At 42.1% G+C, this 22,870-nt stretch overlaps 1 protein-coding gene across 1 annotated transcript in view; it reads right to left on the reverse strand.

Annotated features, from left to right (window-relative positions):
* Window positions 1-1,910: 1,910 nt before the first annotated feature.
* SASH3 (SAM and SH3 domain containing 3) overlaps window positions 1,911-22,870 on the reverse strand; it is a 200,993-nt gene continuing 180,033 nt past the window's right edge. The window contains exons 7-8 of the mRNA XM_086918809.1: window positions 16,132-16,282; window positions 1,911-3,780 (exon numbers count right to left, since the gene is read on the reverse strand). Of these exons, the coding sequence (XP_086774935.1) occupies window positions 3,590-3,780; window positions 16,132-16,282 (342 nt within the window). The 3' untranslated portion in view covers window positions 1,911-3,589. The remainder of the gene's footprint in view (window positions 3,781-16,131; window positions 16,283-22,870) is intronic.

Consider the following 22,870-nt stretch of genomic DNA (forward strand, 5'->3'; position numbering starts at 1 on the left):
ATTCCCTTCCAGTGAAAAATTCTATGTCTGGAGAAACGCTGAATACCATGCATGAATGTTTGCTGTACACCCGAGGAGTAGGCAGTAGTTTTTGATGCTAAACCCTGTCTGGCTGTCTTAGTATTTCTAGCTTTGCATCATAAGATATGGGTGTATGTGCTGATTCGCCCAGTAATGCCCTATTGACGCAAAGTCCTATTTGTGCTGAGGGTGACCTAAACTTGTTAAGTTCCTACAAAATCTTAGGAGCTCAACGGTGCAGATTAATCAGCAAAATTACTACAACAAAATATAGCACTCCACTCCTAGATGGTGCATATTGTTTTACTTCTAAACTGTAGGACTCCCATCATATCATCTGGTGAATACCAAGTAGTTGTGCATAGGACTTTTCTTACCCTTTTACCATAGAATATGTACTACATGACAAAAATATGTCAACATGTAATTAAATTACCAAATGTTTTGGGTAGATATTTGGTAAAGCCCACTGGGGTAGAAATTTGAATAAAACCTATAATTAGTTAGACAACATGTTGGAATATTTATTCTGAAATGTTAACCCTTACATTCTTGTTCCCCTTCCCATACTTCATCATCGCTTTCACTATCTCTTATAAGATCACTTATCAATAGGAATGTACAAGTTGTTGCTTAGATGTTACAGGCATATCTTGATCATGGCTTTGGTAGGAACAAATACGTGAGATGTGTTGTAAAGTGAGTCAAAGAGAGCGTGGAAGGGAAGGAAAGGGGAAATAATCTAGACAAAGCTAAAGCTAAAAGTATCTTTATTGAGGTCTAAGATATTCCATTCAACATTGGTGTGCCACTGCTGGGAATGGCCTGAATTTGAGCTTCACAGTCATGTCTCTAAGATAAATCACCTTTTCTGGTAGGAGGTTGTATTGTGCCTCTCAGCAGGCTGTGAATGTCTACAGTACATTGCGTTAAGGACGTGGGGAACCCAATAAACCCTTGTAGGCTTGGGCAATGGTTGATTTAAGTGAAAGGTGACTACAAGGGAATTCGTTTCACAACTAGTTTTTGAGAAATTTGGAGAATACGAGGAAGTGCGTGACGATTGATTCGAGACCCGCCTGCGTTAGAACCAAAATATTTACAATTGCCTACCTGGAAATAAACAGACCAGGATCAAGACATCTTTTTCTGTCGAATGAACCCTGGCAGAATTTCCTTCATCATATGATCACGGCTGCGGAAGATCAGATACTGACACCAATTCCCTCAATGGGGTTTTTTCCTTGATGAAATATTAAGTCCTGAAGATGGTCTTACATAACTAACAAGACAAGACCGAAACGTCGACCTGAGTCATCAACTCCCCAGTTTTTATACACTGAAGAACACCTTCATACATATGTTGTGTTTGGTTTTCTTTGCTTAAAATTATTTTTGGAGCTGATGAATTGTTATGAATTGTTAAGTGTATCCTTTAAACACTGCCTTTCATGACTTTTATTTTAGTTTTGTTCTATTACTTGTCCCCATGGTTTACTCTTTGTGATTGATTCAAATACAATTGATTTTTAACCATAACTTCCTTTTGCTTTGTGCTTTTTCGCTTCTCTTATTCTGTTTTTAATTACTAAAGAGATTATGTATACTCTGCCCTAAGAAATAATACAACTAATCTTCTAGTAATCCTGTGGATACATTTGTCTCAACTATTTAATGAGCCTCTGATTCAAATTTCTATAAATTCATCTAAACTAGTTGTGAAACAAAATCCCTTGTAGTCACCTTTCACTTAAATCATACAGTACGTTGTAGCATGCTGCCTAGTGCAGATTTTGACGTAATTTTACAGCACTATGTTTTTGTTCTTGTTTTATATCTGCTTACACAAACCATTCACACTTTTACAATAAAACCCACACTATTTGATATTCAAAAAACAAGATATAATTGTCAGTGCAATGGTGTCCTAAACGCATCATGAAATGCAGAGATATATATGATTCACTATTCCGAGGTATTGCTACAATGATGTTCTCTGAACTTAACTATTCACTGCTCAATACATTTGTTCTGAACTAGATAAGAACCCACATTATTTATATTAATTAACCAAATGTTTCCTATATAGTCACCTTCAAGATGCTCTCACTTTTTTAACCATGGATTATCGACCCTCTCAGGTTTGTACAGAGGGAAGAAAGATGTGTAATAGATTCTCATTCCTTTATGCACAACCTTCGAAGCTTGTCTACCTTGTGGAGATCCTGTACCAAGATCCCACAACATCAATACATAGAGAAGTCCTAAACCAAAACGTGTTCAGCACTTTCTAGCTGCCAGCATAGCTACAGAACATGTCTACCTTGGACATCTTGTACCAAGCTCCTGCAGTATGTAATAGATAGAGAATCCCTAAGCAAAAAAATGATAAGGACCTTCTAACCATCAAGTTAAGCAGCGGCTCCTACCCAGAGGGATAGGCCTCTGTTCAAACAATCTTCAGTGCATAGGGGGCTTTCATTTTGCAGATACAGCTCGGTCCCCTTTGCACAGTCCCTGGTCCTTGTTATAAGGTTTTTTTAAAATTACACATGTAGATGTTCCAGTATCCCAGAATGACTTGTGCACCTTCAGTGCATGCAAACAATCCATGCACATATCCAGAAGATACATTTATCATAGGCTTATGTCTTAATATAGTAATATCTAATTCCAGCTGGCAAAAGCACAGTGACTTTGACACAAATTATATTGGAATGTCTTATTGTCAGCTGATGCAAACATCCTACAGGACTCCATCCCAAGTTCGAGCCCAAGGATCTAAGCGTTTGCTTCCACGGTTGTCTTGGACAAGTGTAAGCTTGAGGAATACCTCAGCAGATCCATAGATTGACAATATCACTTTTGCATTATAACATCCACAACTAGTCATGATTGTCCTCTCTAAGAATGCTGGAAAATAACATTCACTGCTGGGACCCTTGAAACAATGGTCTGGCCTTTATTCTGTGAGTCGAAATATTGTGGTTAATATTCAATTTCCAACATTTCTAGATATTGAGTTTCTTTGTGTAGAGCTCTTCACAGACATTTTGCATGTATGGCTTATTCAGCATGGCACTGTCCTCTGGGTATGCAAATGGCTAGAACTACTCTCTGCCAAGCTTGTTGCACAATATAAATGTACTCATTCGTAAAATAAAACAAAGCTGCTTCTTTGAAAACAGTTCTAAAAGAAAGCACAGTTTGCTTTTTGCACGCCTAGTTGCCGGAGCAGCTTCTGGAAAGTAAGTTTTTATGCAGAAGCTCAAAGTGAGGCTTGAATCTCAGCAAGGTACACACACGCTTGGCAAATGCAATACATCCAATTGTCCCTAAGCGATTCATGCTACATTAAAGTTGACATTTGTTGTCTAAGAAATCTAGGCCATTCTTTATCCTATGGGTGAGATCTGCACTCCTAGCAGCATCCACCAGAGACTAAAAAAGGATCATCCAAATTCTCTGTTCCCTCAGTTCTCTTCTGAGACAGAAATTTGTTTCCAGATCGCTGTAAGGCACACTTTGGCATTCCGTTATCCGCAAGCTCTGATCTTGAGCTACTCTTTCAGTTGGATGCTTCCAGAGACAAGCTGAGAAGTTTTTCCTCCACACTGCTCAAATCCGGCTCTTCCCTGCTGTTCTCCATGTTGTCAGAGCCTTCGTAGCAACCAGAATCCCGAGGAACATCGTCCTTGTAGTCTGAACTCAGGGGGCGGGTCTCGGAGCTGTTGCTTCCGTCTTCAGTTTCACTCCCAGCTGTAAGACACAAAAGCAAAAAAGACTCATTGATCAGTGCTATGTCTCTATTAACTGACCTATTACAATCACGTTATCAGTACTCACATTATATCTAAAGGCTGTTGGTAATTTAACAATTTGCTATGGATTTGTTGAAGCATCCAGGTATGCATGCACACAACCAGCAAATAGATGGAAAACCCAAGGATATATTATGGGAAAAGAACACACTATGTCAAATTGGGTCAGGATAAGTATTTTCCTTCCATGTGTACATTTAAAAGGACGCAATGAACTCAGCCGCACTATCTAGCCCACTTCATCATAGGGCAATTCCCCAATAGAGATATAAGTCACAGATGAGCCTAATGCAAAGGCTCTTCCCTGATGTTTATGCCCCTACCTACCGCATACTCCTGTATTAGCACAAAAACTGTGTCCTGGTGGGTTGTAGAGCTATTTATTCCCACCATCACTACCAGTAAGACCAAAGGCTGCATTAGGACTCTGTCGGTTCGAAGAAAGTGATGTTTCTGTTTCATGAATTCCTTTAACTGCAGATTACTCATCCTTTGAATTCACCCCAGGCGCCAGACTGGATCTGGACCTTTTTCAGAAATTAGTCCTGCACACTAGTATGTGGTACGATTAGTTCCATGGCGGCTTCACATCGCCTCTGCAAGTGACACCACAGACCTGCATATAGGTGTCACCCAATGCCAGTTTTCTTTTGGAAATCAATCACACCCTCAGATGAATGAATCATAACAGATCGTCACATGGTCGCATGACAGTATGGGAAACCTAACTTGAGACCTTCTTAGAACCATAAAGTTCACTCCACAGAACAAGAAAGAGTGAGGGCAATGAGGAATCTTCAGTTAGAAGTATCCATCAAAATAACCAGTTATGTACCTTTGGTAATGCTCTTTCTGGTGGGTACTCTATCTGGAGAGTCCTTGCCTTTTGAATATCAAAGCAGTATCCCCTGTATGAGTGAACTTACACAAGGACGTCCTGTAGTACTGAGCTGGCGAAAAGGCCCTTCATGCAGACTTGATTGTTGACTGAATACATGAATGAATGAAAATCATTTATAAAACACACACCTACCAGAAGGTGTCGTAGCACTAAGAAAAAGAGAGAAAGAAACTAAAGAAAGAGAGGGCAGAAAATAGAACACTGTAGAGACAGTAGGATTGAACCTGGTACATACAGCAGCCTATGCTACTACTTTCGTGAGCAGCCATGTTTTCCACTGCTTGCTAAATTGCATCAGGGAGGCCGGACCTCGCAACGAGAGAGGGAGTAGGTTCCACCATTTACCTGCACATATGGAGAAAGCTCTACCTCGCATCTAGCTTTGTTAAATCTGGAAGTGTTAAAAAATAGCATAAAGAGCTAGATCTAAGGTTTCTACTTGGCATATACCAAGAGAAATGCTCATGTAGGTACTTTGGGCCAGTCAGATGAAGGGCCTTGTAAACCATGCACATGACCTTGCAAATAATCCTCTTTTGTACTGGGAGCCAGTAAAGATTTTGTAGTGATTCGGACACAGAGCCAAATTTAGGAATTTTTAGAAGTACTCTTCCTCCTGCATTTTGCAAAGCCTGCAGCTTCCGTATTACCCACTTTTGAGCACCCAGGTACAAAGCATTGCAGTAATCCAGTTTAGGGAAAACAAGAGCTGATATAACGGTCTTTTGAAGGTCATGGGGGATAAATGGAAGATTTTTTTCAGAATCTTCAAAACCAAAAAACCAGAGAAGGTAAAAGACTTTATTTGTTTCGAAAAAGATAGTTCAGTGTCAAATATGACTCCAAATTTAGAACTTTCTGGACAGGAGTAGGTGCCCAGGCTCAGTGGCCACCATGTGTCTTTCCCGGAAGAGGTTTTGTTTCAAAAAGCAGCACTTCCGTTTTGTCTGTATTTAGTTTCAGACAATTATTCTGCAGCCACAGTGTCACTTGGGACATGCAGTTACTGAAATTTCTGGCTTCTTTATCCAAGTCCGATGAGATAGAAACCACTATCTGTGTATCATCAGCATAGGAGAACACAGCTAGCCCTTGACTTTGAATGAGCTTGATGAGGAGGCTAACATGTACATTAAACAGCGTGGAACTTGAAACATAAGTGTCTGGGGAAGGAGTAGATGGACACCAATGGGACAGCCTGACAGATGTCCAGCACAAAACACTTTTCACCAATGCCGTGGTGGCAAGACTTGCTCTTGAGGAATGAATCTGAAGGCCTTCAGTTGGCCAATGATTATAAAAGAAAGATGACTTGACGTTCTCTGGGCGCCATATGTCTCTTCTATGGGGTCTGCTCATTGGTTTTCAGTTCCGCCTTTCTACAGGAAACAGTTTCCCGCTCACCGTTTTTGCTTCATATGTTTAGGCAAGCACACCACCCTTTGTTTCTGCAGGTTGGATGTCATTCAGTGAACCGTGTGTGCGCAGGGCCAGGCTGGATATATCACTTCTTTGCTGGTGGTCAGGAGGTGATGGGGAGAGGGCACTCTACTTGTTTCATTTATATACAGGCCTGACTTCTGACTCCAGCGTGCTAACTGCTGCGGGCATACCCGATCCCCCAGGATCCTCAGGCCAGTGCCTCCTCCTTGACCTTCACCATCTTTCCTGGCTGATGAGGGGTAATGCCCTGAAACCGGTCCCAGGATGCTTGTTTCCGGTCCACGGAGGACCTGGCTTGGCAGTTCGGGCTGGACTGTTCCCATGAGGCACAGGGTCAGACTGATTTGCATATGGCCATGTCTGAACTGGGGTGGCTGAGTGAGCTAAAGAATGGTGATGGATTAATCCCAGATCTGTTGACTGGGGGTGAGTGTTTGATTTGCTCTGCATTCCGCCAATCATCTATGTGTCTTTTGCTTTCTCTCTCTAAATGCGCCGGGAATGCCTAAACGTGGCTGCCGGGCTCACTGTGCCCCTGGATTCAAGCTAGCCTGGCTGATGTGGGGGGGGGGGGGGTGCCCCAAAACTGGTTCCTGGATGCTTGTTTCTGGTCCAGGGAGGCCCTCGTTTGGCAGTTTGGTCTGGACTGTTCCCATGAGGCACAGGATCAAGACAGATTTGCATATGGCTTGGTCTGAACTAGTGTGGCATGGTGAGCAAAAGAACAATGGATTTAACGCAAATCTCTTGACTGGGGGTGAATGTTTTATTTGCTCTGCATTCCGCCCATCATCTGCATGTCTGTTACCATCTTTTGCACAGTGCTCACCCTGCTGCTTAGGATCTTTGTCTTAATGATATCGTTGTTGTTAGTAATATTTTGCTTCTTGAACCGGAGGATTCAGCCACATTATTCCAAAGGTCAGACTAGGCGTGCCTTGTGCTGTTGGCTGTGTTAAATGGATGGGCCAGGGCGGAGAGGAGCATTGCATATCCTACTCTACGTCATCTTGACGAGCTACCCCAGCCTCAACAGAAAATATTTAGACCTAGTGTGGTCTTAGGTCTCTTCACACAGTCAAGCACATTTTCCACAAGGTACATAACCTGTCGGTGCTTAGTAGCACTGACTATTTAAGTGCACACTACGTTTGTGAAAAGTGGCTTTTTTAGTGCTACCTCATGATTTTTTTCAATATTCCATTCATTTAAAAGTCTAAATATGGCTCAAACTTTATTGCTGTGTCCACGTATGACTCTTTGGATGAACTACACACCCAAAAAGTTGAATTAATAATCAACTTAACACAATATATTTAATTCAAGAAAAGAGTCAAACTCTGGCTTGAAAACAACCTACTGTACGCGAAGCTGCAACTTTTTAATGAATCGTATATTAAAGTATCATAATGTGGTTACAAAAAAGCCAATTGTAATAAATATTATATGTATAGAACTTGCAGGGACCATTTAACACAGATAAGCTAAGTACCTATTATAACACAACCGGAAAAAGCAATTTGCACTGGGAAACGCAGTACAATTATCTGGCTTATTTTGATACTCTGGCCCATAGAGTCACACATATTCTGTGACATGGATGAACAAACAAAGGAATGAACGGGCAGATCGACAAATGCTAATTGGTTGGATGCCTAGTTGGTGCAGGGGTATGATGGTTTGATCTTTATATCCTTTGCTGAGACCTTACTTTGAAAGTGGAGAAAGAAGTGTCATTATCTAATAAATCCTTGGCCTCTCAGTGGAGAAATGGCTTGTATTCTGTGATTTATTCCTCACTATTGCTTTCTTGCCCTCCAAAGTATGATACTCAGTAGGTTACTCGAAATGGCCTTTATATGTTTGCAGTATTTGTGATATATATATATATATATATATATATATATATATATATATATATATATATATATATATATATATATATATATATATACACATTTATATATGCACACACACATATATACACCACTCCAATTGAGCTCCAGTCAGTGAGCCTCAGGCCCTGCAGGGCGGGTCGGTGAACGGGATCGGAGCGCCCCGTTAAAATATCCCAACAAATCCTCCCTTAACTCGCGAGAAGCACCAACGCCAGCTGAAAGTTATTTAACCCTTTCACTGCAGCGGCTATTCCGCCGCACTGCTAAGGGGCGGGGGGCTGCACGGTGCTCCCGTGCTGGTGACGGAACCGTTCCGTCACGCCCCTCAGGTGAGCTGTGCTTGTGACGGAACCGTTCCGTCATGGCCCCGCCCACTCAATAGAACGCGCCACGCAGGCGCAAAATCAGCGATGCGCAGGCTCGGCGAGCAGGCCGTGACGGAATCGTTCCGTAACCAGCACAGCCCACCCGAGGGGTGTGACGGAACGGTTCCGTCACAAGCGTTGGAGGGGTTAAAAGTGCTTTAATTCACGAGGAAGGTTGCATGCAGGTAAGAAACCCCAACGCGTTTCTCCTTTTTGCGAGGCTTGATCACAGGTAATGAGTCTCTGCCTTTTGACTGTCACGTCTTTTATCACTGTGGTTTAGTCGTCACACAGAGTGCAGCTACAAACAGGAGTGTCCCTTAAAAAGACAGCAGCTTTAAAAACCATCTCGGTTCACTTTCAGGAACAAAGCTGTAATTATATATTTGATAACGGCCTTTGTGTGACGACTAAACCACAGTGATAAAACACGTGACAGTCAAAAGGCAGAGACTCATTACCCTTGATCGAGCCTCGCAAAGAGGAGAAACGCGTTGGGTTTTCTTACCTGCATGCAACCATCCACGTGAATTAAAGCACTTTTGAATCACTTTCAGCTGGCGTTGGTGCTTCTCTGGAGTTAAAGGAGTTTTTGTTGGGATATAGACATATATATACACATTTATATATCACAGTACCTGTATCAGGTGCTCAATTTGAGCTGGTGTTAGTTGATACTCCCCACCGGCACTTAATTCGTAACACCAGCACTTATCACTCTCCACCACATAGTAGAACTGTTTGTCTGTGTTTGAAGTGAACAGTGATGTTTAATAATGTAATATACACAAAAAAAGAATAATACCAGCCATTTAGCCGAATCTTAAAGCTTTGTTTGGCCTGGAATAATCCGAATTTTCACTCTTGTAGGTGTGCGATGGTTAGCAGTTGTGTTAGTCCTGGCATCGGCTTCGATGGCAGGGGCACTGGGTGGTGCAAGCCGCAGTTGTCTCCTGATACGGTCCCTGGCACTTACTTATTTTTTACAAATTAAACACTACCTTTATTTAGGATGAACATAGTTCACATTTAGGGTTTCCAGGTTGCTCCACCTATGCCAGACGTTACGGGTCCAGGCATGCGATTTTCTTCTACAAGTGGTCTTTTTCATCACATCCGGGATGTAGGTTTAATTGGTTTAACAGAAGCACATAAAGAGTATAATTTACACGATGAAGTGAATTATTAATTGAAAACCCAAGCCCAGAAAGAAGTTCCTTGCGTATATACAGCAATCTGCCAATTCAAAGTAGATTCGTTGAAGGTTGGACCGTCTCACTAATGAAAACAGAAGAAGCAACATTAAAATGCTGCAGCAGCTAAACTCGATTTCTCATGCATTCTGCTTGGATTCTTCTCATGCTGCTCCAATCGGAAATCCTACAGTTGCACTTAGCACCTCCATGTTTGTACTTTCCATAGGCATTCATGCTAACCATGGCTTTTTTTACCTTTAATGTTTTAACTCTGTGTTTTTCCACTCTACTTTATAACCCACAGTCCTAGGGCAGGGGTTGCAATCAGCTCCCATGCTCTACACCAGGGTTGTTCAATGTTTAACTCCTATGTTCTGAATCATGATTGACATGAACAACACAATCAAGCACAAGGACATTCTCATGGTATGGAAAAAAGATAAAAACAGACTTCGCCACACTGCAGCAGACACGGGTCACTGATGAAGGAAAAGGGAAAAGCTAACTGGTAAAATCAAACCGTTGGCAGTGGCTCCAGAGCACTTGGGAACCTATGCAAAGAGCAATGGACCCAAGTCTTGAACAGGTTAACAGAAAGGCTGCCAACAAGAGAGTATGACCAGCTGATGCAGCCCCTCCTTGCTTGATAGCTGAAAGTAGTAATACATTTGAAAAGGGTCAAGAGAGTCATTAAAGTAAAAACACTGACTTGGGAAACTGTGGCAGTAACCAGTAACTAAACGGTTATGACCGGGAGAAATAGGTGATGGCATATGAGAATGGGTCAGTCTTAGATCTGCTTGGAGCAGTAGGCGCTAGATGTACTATTGTTCTGGTCACTAAGAGCTCGAGCAATTTGCAACTATTTTTTTTGTGACCAGAAATGTATTTTTTAATAATAGGTTTGTTTGCAAAATCAGGAATCGGAGTGGGTCACAGTCCGACCCATCTAATTAATATTGATTAGGCTTTTCGCAAATTACAACTCACTCTGATTATCACAGTCACAGGGAAGGTGGTCTTCAAGGGTCAGGAGATCACCAACCCTGAGACTGAGTTTGAAGCCAATTTCCTCAAAGGAAGGTGGGCTGCTGTTTGAAAAACAGTTATAATTTCTTAAGCGTTTCAGTGAGAGTTGGTAGTGTTCCCCTGGATCACTGTTCCCAGCCCCTCTGAAACTTGTTTCACAAATCACAAACGGGACATGGGTTCAACAGGGACCTTGGGGCACATGCATCATTGAAAATTGCATTCGCAAAGGGTGCAAATCGCAAAATTCGCCCGTTTGCGAATGCAATTTCATCATTTGGGATGCATCATAATGTTTGTACTTTTCGCAATTTAAAAAATCGCAAAATTGCGATTACTTAAATTGCGATTGCATTTAAGGAATCTCAAATTGAGATTCCTTAAATGCAATGCATCAAACTAAAAAAAATTGCGATTTCGCTAATAGGGGAAGCAAATTACCATGAAGTTGACCTTCATGGTAATTTGCAAAAACTTTGAAAAATGCACTAAAATGCATTTTTCAAAGTTCCATTTTACACACACACATGCCCTTGGGGCATGTGTGTGTGCAAGTTGTACTTATAGGCAGATTTCAGGGGTGCAACAGGGTGTCCTTTTGACACCCTGGCACCCTTGAAATTGCATTCTCAATTTGTGATTCTCTAATTGAGAATCGCAAATTGAGAATGTATTCCCATTCATTCCTACATAGGAATGAATGGGGAGGTATTCCTTAATTGCGATTCGCAATTTGCGAGTCGCAAATAAGGAATTTTAAGAAATCGCTATTTTTTTTGCGATTTCTTCATGCATAGCCTTTTGCAATTCCTTATTAGCGAATCCCTATTTTTCGCTAATAAGGAATCGCAAATGGCATTGTTGATGCATGTGGGCCTTTGTCTCTTTTGCGATTAAGTAACCATCCCAACTTAGGAGTCTGTAATTTTTTAAAGGTTTGTGGCTGGAATTCTAGTTGCAAACCAATGAAACATCTGGTACAGAAACAAAAGTTCCAAATTACAAATTGGTATCCAGTTGCAGCCCCATTTTAAGGATCAGGAAAACTTTAGGTCACAATTTTGAAGGTTTCAGCCTGGAGGGATCTTAGATGAAGATCACTTACGTAGCTGCATTGAGATGCTCCCTCTGAACTTCTCCATATTTTATGGTATGGCGGAGTTAATAATATGGCTTTACTGAGGCTATTGTGAGGATTACTATCAGCACTGTATTATGTATCACCAAGAAAGAACAGGAAAAGACAGTCTCGCGGTAAAGGTCTGTCTTTGTCATGAGGCATCTGAATTGGCTCAATTAAGGCTATCATCTCTTGTTGTGATATGGTTCTGTAGATCTTTATGATTCCTATAGAGTAGTTCAATCAGTTTAATCACTTGTTATCCGCCTTTGTGCACCAATATGTTCCAAGATCTAAAATTACCTTGATATTTACTTCTGGGGGCTTCTTGCATATGAGCATAAGCCAGTAAGGCACCTTCTAGGTACACAAAATGAAATGTAAACTAGGGCAAATTTAAGTCCTGGCTATTGAAGGAGCTTTTGGGAACATTCGAAAGACAGAGTTCTAATACAGAAACAATCTGTCCAGGGCAGTGGGATGCTTACAAGGTGCCTCACTACATAATATTTTTTTATTTCAGGAATCCGCTTAGTAGACAAAGAAAAAACATTGTGACTTCAGGAGGGGCATGAATAGTACGCATGGGAGGATTGGACATAGCCTCAGCACACATGAGTTAAAAGAAATTGTTTGGCCTTATTTGTTCTCTTTTGATCTCACCATTTAAACATTTTCTATTGTTTGTGTCATGTATGCAACCCAAAGTGTTTTTTTCTTCTCTTATGTTATGAATTGAGAACATATTTCAGCAAATAATGCCATTGATATGTTATAAGATTGTTTTGGGATGAGAGGGAGTTAAAGACAATATGAACAACTTGATCAATAGCTTACTCTTCAGTAAATTTACCATAGCCACAGCATGTAGGCAAGGATGTCCTTCATCTTTTGCTCCCTCTAATTCTCTGATGATTAGTGTTAGAAATGGAGGTTTCTGGTTAACGGAGTATATAACCTATCCTAGCAGGAGCTACAATTCTAGACAGGGTAAATCATATAAATAGCCTAAATTAACCTGTGCCCACCCTTTGGTAGCTTGGCACAGAGCAGTCATACTTAAGAGGCAATGTGCAAAGTATTTATGCAACACAGTGAAAACATTACAAAAACAATTCCACGCCAGTTTAGAAAAATAGAGAATGTTTAACTAAGTGAAACAAGGCCAAAACAAGAAACATCCAATAGAATTTGAGATATGATTTTTTAAAGAGTAAGTGTGAAAGCAGTGCTTAGAAGTCACTAGCGGTCCAAAGGTTACTTGAGGTCGTGAGGGCCCGGGGTGGATCCAAGACCGCGATTGACGGTAGACCGGATACAGGACACAGGTCCTACTAACAAACTACCTTGGATGGAGCAAAACGTTGAGTACTTGAGGCGAGGAGTCGAGGAGGTGCCGCACTGTCATCGATTTGTGGATGGAAGAGAGCATCGGTGTCAATCCGTGCCGTCAATGGAAACTTTGTTGCCGAATTCCTGTATGATGCAGGCACTGCACCATTGTCAAGCCTCGCCATCTGTTGTCATCATGGAACACCGGATGTAGAGCCCCGGTTATCAAGCAGCCGCTGCGTCTGTGTCAAAGGGCGATGCGTCATATTCGATCAGTGCAAAGCAGCTTCTGCGTCGACATCAATGTTGAAAAAGCTGCAGAATCCCATTTCTGAGGCCCTGGACTGGAGGGGCACCTCAGGCAAGGGTAGGACTCACATAGTGCAGAGTCTAGCAGCACCAGGAGAGTTGCAAGAAGTCTTTTGTGTCCCTGAGATCTCAGAAAAAAGGAGGCAAGTCAGCAAGCCCTTGGAGAATTTTGGGTTCAAGGATGTATAGTGCAGGTCCAGTCCCTTTCACTCCCAGGTAAGAATCATCAGGCCAACACAGCAGAACAGGTAGGAAAGTGGCAGTCCCTCCTACAGCACAGCATTCACCAGGCCCACACAGCGATGCAGTTAGCAAAATATCAGTCCCGCCTGCAGCATAGCAGCTCTTCTTCTAGGCAGAATGCCCTTAGTTCCAGCAAAGTTCTGATTTGATGGTGTCAGTTTTCCAGTACTTATACCCAAATGTGCCTTTAAGTGGGGGAAACATCAAAGAGGCCTTTGAAGATCACACAGTCCCTGCATTTCTTGCCATGGCTTCAGACACACTAGAGGGGGTTATGCAGCTCTTTATTTGGGGATAGGCATAGGCCTATTCAGATGCAAGTGTCAGCTCTTCCATCCCATTCTACCTCAGGAATCTCCATCAGCCTGGTGATGGGCCACCAGGATGCAAATGTCACTCCCCTTCTCCCTTTGTGTGACTGTCTAGAGGGAATGCACAAAGCCCAGCTGTCACCCAACCCAGACGTGTATTCAGTGACTGGCAGAGGCACAAAATGGTTAAAGTAAGAAAATGGCAACTTTTTAAAAGTGGTACTTTCAAAATTACAATTTTAAATCCAACTTAACCATAAGTTTTGATTTTAAATTGTGAGCCCAGAGACACCAAACTCCAAATTTCCATCTGCTCCCAATTGGGAATTACACTTAAAATGTGTTTAAGGCAATCCCAATGTTAACGTATGGGAGAGGTAGGCCTTGCACTAGTGAAAAACGAATTTAGCAGGTTTTTACTGCCAGGAGATGTACAATTCAGAATTATATGTTCTACTGTTTAAACTGCAGATAAAGTCCTGAGATGTCTGAAAAACATGCTGGCATTTTGAAAAATGATGTCTATAAACTGTACTATGAATAACTCAATAAAATATGTTAAAAAAAAAATTCTACTTTTTAAGTACACTGCACCCTGCCCATTGATCTACCTAGGGCCTACCTTATGAATGACTTACATTTAATATAAAGGAAGATTTGGGCATGGCAAGCAGGTTAACTTGCCAGGTCTAAATGACAGTTTAGAGCCTGAGCCATGATTAAATGGCTACTGAGTGGGTGGCACAATCAGTGCTGCAGGCCCACTTGTAGCATTTAATATACAGGCCCTGAGCGCATATAGTGCACTCTACTAGGGACTTATAAATACATTTAATATGCCAATTGTGGCTAAGCCAATGTTACCAGGTTTGGAGTACAAAGCATATGCACTTTAGAACTGGTTAGCAGTGGTAAAATGACCAGAATCCTAAAGCCAGCAAAAATTAAGTCAGCAAAACAGGAGGCCAGAAGGCAAAAATTCAGGGGAAACTACGCCAAAGATGCCAGATCTTAGAATTAGGATAAGATCATACAGCTCATTTAGGATTTTAGGGAAAGAGGGAGAAGGCACTGCATTAAATTGCATAAAGATGATCAAATATTGTACTATATACTCCACGGAGTCGTATCAACTTTTTTCTTTAGTGGTATAAAGTCACAATAAAATAGAAGAAACTGATGACTCTGAAAGTTCTGTGGGTGGTGCTGGGCACTAGGAAACTCCCTAGTCTCCCATTGGAGTGCTCAAAATAATACTCATTACTAACTTTTTAAAACTACCAATCATACCAACATAGAAGAAAATAAGAGTATTCACTTTCCCTTTTTGACCCAGAAGGATTTACTCTAGGGTTTGCAAAGGATAAGCCATGTAGTTTAATAAATAATCACACTTTTGATATTTATTTGTGACCTTTGGTACCTCAGGCACAATCTTTGCTCTCTGTGGTTTCAGGAGTCAGGAAAACAGCATTTGTAACGGTAAGTAAATAGTATTTAAAGAGTCATTTCTAGTACTTGCCCTATCCCTAACTTAGTGGTAGCCAAAAGGAGGCTACTGAGGGGCTAATGTTGAATGAGCTCCATCCATAGGATGCCATCAGGAGGCACAATGTGGAAGACGTCACTTCCACTGCAACTGGATGACTCGAGTGTATTCCATAAAGTCTGCATGAGCAAATAATTTGGAAGAGAAATCATTAGATTGTAAGCCCAAATGTAGTGGCACCCTATGTTTCACCGTGTTTCAGCGTTCAAGCCTCTTGCTTTCCTTGTAATTCCTAGAACTTTAGATGAGTGCTGGTGATTTTAGAACTCATATCAGTGCTGCACATACATTCCAGTTGACATTTCATTCTTCTTGTGGTCCCAATAGCTACTGAATTTCCTGATCTCATCTGTCAATGCTATGTGCCCTTTGTTAAGCAGAACACACCTGTAGCGCCGCCTGTTGTTCATTCCACTACACTGCACAGCTTTTTACCTAACATTCTAATAAGCAACCCTCTATGATTAATATATGAGGTAATGAAATAAGGGCTTGCTGATGCTGCATGAATATTACCCTTATACTGTTCATCTTGTAATAACTGTGCCAAGAATAGTAGAAAGATCAAGCAAATGTTGTGGGTTCACTCTTACTGTCATAATCCTGCAGTAGTTCTGCTGCAGTGAGGAGCTTGGCACTGTGCTGCGGGTCGGTGATGTTTAACTCCTTCAGGTGAGTTGCACTCAGGTCCTTGAAATCTTCCAAAGTTTGATAACCGTTCAGTAAAAGAGTAGAAATGTGCTCCTGGGGGGAAAATGGAAAGGAAGAAAGGATCATGGAGACAGGGTAACATGGTTGGTGGTATTCAAACACTACTAAATATCTATACACTTTGCTACAGATACAATATGGGCTGGTAAGACCCATTCCTTCAGGTTGTTATGGCATGGCAGTAGCCGACTATAATGTGTTCAACGTGTTTATGTGTCATATTTCTGTTTTAGCTTTATTGATAATGTGCGACAAGCCTATGTCTCGTGCATAGGTTCCAAGCTGCACTGGTGGGCACTATCATCAAAGCAAACCTGAACTGATGCAAAAGCGCTAACCACCTCCTTCCAGGGGATCAGCTGACAAGATTCAAAAGGTTACATTTTCACCAGTCAAAAGAATAAAAAAAGAGCGTATGTTTGACCTCGCCCATACACAAACACTAATGTATAAGCATAAAAGTCAGTATTAAATTCAAGAACCTAAGCCCTAAACCCAAGCACCGTACTAGCTCAGACTTCAACAAATCTCTCTATTCACAAATATTACATCTGTGGTCTTCAAACCTGCCTCATCTAGCTCCAAATCCCACTGTGTACAAGTTGTGCCAGGCACTGTGCCCACATGCCTTGAAAGTTTAAAAAAAATCTTGACCCTGCACATCAGAACGTACATCTTGTTACTCCCCTTTAGAACTGAAGCAGAAACTGTCCTCTTCTCCAAAGTTTACATCCCTTGATTTCTATGAGAACCCTCATCCTATGTGTGCCCAGTGAGTCTCTCAGATCACACATAAGTCCATGATACAGCATCTTTATTTCCCATCTGAATAACATGTAACCTCACTGCATACCCCCCTCTCCATCAAAGATGTACATTGCCCAAGTGCCAAACACCTTGAGATGTTACAAACAATTATGTTTGAAACATTTAGTGACCCTTTTTGAAAGCTGAGAGAATTCGCTCTGTGAAGTACTTTCACTTTGCTCAATTACATCCTCTTTTGTAAGGTAACAAGCCTGTTCTCAAACAGCATTGTATAGTATATAAAGAAGTATCAGAGTAGAAGAACTGACATAGTTCAAAATAGCTCCGCCTCTCTCTTTTCCTATCTTTTCTGTGTAGAGAGCTCCACCACCGTGGTGGATATCTCCTCAAGCTTAGGTACATGTTTTAGTAAAGGTGTAAGGGGCAGTGCCTGAAAAAAGAGAAATATTTGCTACTAAATGGGAGGAGTTTAGGGTAATTTATGGGGAGGGAGGGGAAATTACAAACCGACATCCACAAAAGAGTAAAAGCATTGCTATTTGTAAACGTCTAAAATTATTACAGTCCTAAGGGTGCCAAACTGGTGTAAATCTCCTTCAGCCCAGCCTTGGAACAAGTCACAGTCCACTCATGGCCATTCACAAATACTGCAACACACTCCCATAGAAAATAATAGAGATAGGGAAATAAACTAGCACCCTATATGAAGTAAAGTTAAATTAATTAAATTAGTTCCACATTTAAATAAAATAAATATCTATCTATCTATCTATCTATCTATCTATCTATCTATCTATCTATCTATCTATCTATCTATCTATCTAGCTATATTTATAACCTACTGTCTGTCACCAGTAGGTAGTTATAGTTAGGACCTATTTTCCGTAGGAAAAGCATTTTTTGTTTTGCTAATAACTTTGGCGCTGTTTGGCGATTTAATACAACCCTCAGTTCCGCAGCTGTATTGAACGTTTTGAGTGAATTGTGAAGCAGGGGCTGAGAAAAAGTGGGGGTCCCAAAATGCCTTTTCCCCCATGCAATTTCCCATAGGGATTTTGAACACAACTGCAGCCCGAACGGCTGGACGGAATTACACCAAGTTTGGCAGCAAGTAGCTCTTGGTCCAGAAAGAGCCCTTTTTCTTATTTGGTGTAAATCTGCTCAGTAGTTCTTGAGATATTAAAGGCAAAACACAAATTTTATTTCCAGGAACGTGGACCCTTCGCGGATCCCCTACGGGGAATCAGCGAAGTCACGCACCACCAGCAAAGCCCTAATTGACCCTGATTAGAGAGAAGTTGCGGCTAGCCCTTTTATGTATCAGGAAATGGTCCCTGGGGATGAAATGTAGGGTGCAATTTACATGAATGGATCAGGGTAGAAGTTCCCTGACCCAAGTTTGTGTTACATAGGTGTCAAAAGAGGGTATGATGGGCAAGAAATTGCCTTCAAACATTTCTTTTGCCACATGCAAGATTTGCAGATCCACAATGGAGCTCAGTGCGGCCCCTCATGTAAATCTGCAATGGATCCCGCAGTGAATTAAAAAAAGACACATATATATTCACTTTCCAACTCACAGACACTCATGCACCCAGTCACAGTTCCACACAGGCACTCACATACTCACTCACAGACCCACATAGGCACTCTCATACCTACACAGGCACTCTCACACCTACTCATATACCCCTATACACTCTCACACCCACTCAAAGACCTACTCATATGCTCTCACACACCCACTCACACACCAAAACACCCAGTCCCACACAGACACTCATAGATCCATGCAGGTGTTCTCACACCCTCTCACAAACCTACTCAGACACTTCCATACCCACACACAGACCCACGCAGGTGCTCTAACACCCACACAGACACTCACCAAGATCAACCCTCTCAACCCCACCATCCTCAAGATCTTCAGACCAATAGCCCTACTCCTGTATCTGTCAACAGTTAACTCGCCTCCTTCATGAAAGAAAACAACATCCTTGACTCCTTCCAATCAGGCTAAGGAAGAACCATAGCACCAAAACCGCCCATCTTGCTGCGACAGACGACATCCACTCCCTACTCAACAGAGGAGAGATTGTGGTCTTCCTCCTCCTGGACCTCTCGCTGCCTTCGACACAGTCTCACATCATACCCTAGCCCGCAGACTCCAAGACGCAGGAATCCAGAACAAGGCCCTGAAATGGATCCGCTCATTCCTCTCTGGCAGAACGCAGTGGGTCAGACTCCCCCCTTTCCTTTCGGAACCTACACCGACCACCTGCGGAGTCCCCCAAGGAACCTCAAGCAGCCCCACCCAGCTGCCTTCAACTCAACACGTACACAACCGAAGTACTCATAATGGGCCCACATCTGACACCTGGACTGACATCAGGTGGCCCCCGCTCTTTGGAACCCTCCCTCCTCCATGGACCATGCATGCAACCTCGGAATCATCCTGGACTCCGAACTCAAAATGGACCGCAATATCAACGCAGTTGCCTCTTTCTGCTACCACACCTCCGACTACTCCGAAAGACCTTCAAGTGGATCCCCCTCGAACACAGAAAAACTGCCACCCATGCCTTCATCAGCAGCAGACGGGACTATGGCAACACACTCTATGCAAGGATCAACAAAAACCTCACCTGCAAACTCCAGAATGTCCAGAACGCCGCCGCCAGACTAGTCCTCAACCTACTGTGCCACTGCCAATCAGGCATTACCTACGGACACTACACTGGCTCCCAGTTGAAAAGAAAATCACTGTAAAGCTACTCACCCATGCCCACAAGGCCTTTGACAACACCGGACCCGCCTACATGAACCGCCGCCTTTCATTCCATGCATCTCAAAGATCCCTCCGCTCAGTCCAGCTCTCCCTTGCGACAGTACCACGCATCAAGCAGATCAGAACAGGAGGATGCTCCTTCTCCCTCCTCATGGCCAAGGCATGGAACGCCCTCCCTCCCACTCCAACCCTGACAGACACCAACACTCTCCAAGTTCCTGAAGGGCCTCAACGAATCACCATGAACATCCGGGAGCTGCGCCCCCCCCCACCCCCACCCAGTTCATTGAGACCCTTTCGGACGAGCAGCTGCACTTCACAATGCCCCGATTGATTGACTCACACACCCACTCACAGACCCACCCAGACACTGACAGTCAGAGTCATAGATCTCCTGAGGACCCGCAAATCCACAGAAACTTTATGAGCTTTGCAGAGGATTCGCTGCTTCATGGAAAAAACTGCCAAACTCTGCTTCTACGCAGGGAACATGGAAAGGGTTAAAGACATACTGACCATTTAGGAGCGGTATAACAAAAATGAAAGATAAAAGTAAGCCTGTGATTTGTTAATTAGATCAGCATAAGTAAGAGCATATGGTGAAGGGTAGCCACTTTGTCTGCTTTTCTACTGAGAGAGGAGGTGGTTTGCAGGAGTTCTGACTGGAGCTTTGGAATGAAAATAGATGTTACCAAATATAGAAATAAAAATGAGAGAACAATAAAGAGGTCTTACAGGTATGTTGATTAGGTTGTAGTATATAAAAGTACATTTTGATAACAGATAGTGAGTGCATGTAAGCTGAAAAAAAATGTGTACCTTCCAGACATTATACTAGAAGGGAAAATAGAAGGGTGCTTAGATGATATTAAAAAAAATACAGTGAGCAGGAAAGGAGAAAGAGGAATTGGTATACTGAATGTATATTAATGGTATTATGCCATTATTAATGAATGTGTTTAAAATTAGATGTGGATGCTTGCTTATAGTATGTAATTTAATAGTATGTAATCAGCACATGCTAACACAGTGAGACATGCACTTACAGACCCAGTTACACTCCCACAAAGGCACTTATGTCCCCATCACTCATACAGCCGCCAGACAGTGACTGCAGCACTCAGTCACACTCATAAAACTAGTCAGACACCTCCATTTACTCACCTGTATGTCCATGTCTGAATACTCGTTTGCCCTTAGAGCCTGGGAGGACAACCACAGAATGCAATCTGCACCAGAGGAAGAGTTTTAAGAGGACTACTTCAGCACTCTTGAGATGGGAAAATCCTGATTGTAGTTGACCTTAGAATCAGGGTCCCTAAGGGTAGTGGCTCGGAGAAGGAGGGAGAGGAGCAGAGAAATCCTCTAAAGAGAGAGAGTTCCCTATTGGATTGAATACTGGGAGTAGTGTCTTCCCCCAAACCCAGTCCACTGAGGAGCCAATGACAGATGGGCTGAGAGGGATCTGAGGTTGCAGCTGGCCCAGCTGGCTGCAGAGGAGAGACAAGCTGAGGCTGAGAGAGCCTTGGAGGAGAAAAGGGTCTTGTTGGCTCATGAAGTGATTGTCAAGAAGGTGGACTTGAAGGCCAAATCACTGTTAGAGTCTAGCAAGAATAGCAGGGGCAAAACTACTGTGTCCAGTGCAGAAGAAAGAGTCCATATACCAAGTGATTTTGTATCTGACTGTAAGGAGGGGAGTGACAGAGACAGGTAGGTTGTTTCAGGCATATCAAGTAGATCTAGAGGTACTGATGATATCTGAGGATTGTGGAGCTGGCCTTTGGAGTCATATTCCTGGTGATCGAAGGGAAGCCTTACTGGCACTAGAGAAGGGGACAAGGCTGAGGTATTCCATCATGAAGGCGGCCCTTGTCAGTAGCTATGAATACACCCCAGAGGAGTGCAAGTTGAAATACATGGTCAGTCAGAAACTGGGAGAATGTTGTGGGGTTCTTTTGAAATGTGTATCAAAAGTACTGTTGTTTTTTAAGAAGGTTTTTCTAACAGTTTTATGTTTTCTTTTTTGTTCAAAGAGAACTGGAAAGAAGGAACTGGATTCAGACTGTGAAAAACATGGTTCACAGGGATGCTCAGAAAATAATAAAATATTTCTGCTGACAATACTTTCCATATCTATGTGATTGGAAACACAGTACTTGCTGCTTTACCATTTTTCCACAGTGTATTTTGGACTGCTACATGTTAGATACTGTTCCTTAAATGCAAGTACAGACTCAGCTGTGTCTGCTCCAAATGTAGGTGCATCTTTTAGCTAGAATTGCGTATGAATATAACAGCACATCTTGCTCGGTCCTTTTTTTGTGAAAAGAAATCAGTAATTTCTCCAAGAAGTGGATTTTTTGTTGTCGCAGATGAAGGACAGTATCATTTCAAAATCGGTGGTTAAAGTACCTGCAAAAATTATATAGATGTAAACAGCAAAGTTATCCTGGTGTCTTGAATTTTATGTCTTTAATGTTACAGTTTGCTTGTGAATAAACGTCATGTAATGTATCCCCTATATATTCTGTATAGCTCAGAGTTAGAAAACAAGTTTTTATTTGTACAATCTTTATGATTGTTTTTTGCCCACTGTTCATTGATGATTCCCACAACAGTATATCACTTTTGGTGTATGAGTATAGCACATGAGAGCAGTAAAAAAAAAAGGGAAAAAGCTCCCACAGAGGATATCCATATGGTGACAAGCATATGGCATTAAGTAAGCATCTCACTTAACTTTTTTTTAACATAGGTGGGATTTAAATTACTGTAGTTGATGGTGGTTCTCCCAAGGGTGCTGTACAGGTGGACTATCCTGCAGCAACTAGTTTGTCCCACATCATTTGGTTGTGGCCTCTTTCTGGAATTGTCTGAGTGCTTCCACATGGAAGTTATCCCAGGTAATTACTTTTTTGTAGTGCCCCTGGATAACTGCTTGCTGCAAGTATTGCAATACAAATATTTATCTGTAATCTTTTTTTCCCTTGACGGTATTGTAAGATGATTTAAAACATCCCTTTGTTTTATGCCTCCTGATGTAGTTGTGCACAAAAGTGTATTTG

The sequence above is a fragment of the Lissotriton vulgaris genome, chromosome 4_1 (assembly GCF_964263255.1).
Source record: "Lissotriton vulgaris chromosome 4_1, aLisVul1.2, whole genome shotgun sequence".
Taxonomy (NCBI): Eukaryota; Metazoa; Chordata; class Amphibia; order Caudata; family Salamandridae; genus Lissotriton; species Lissotriton vulgaris.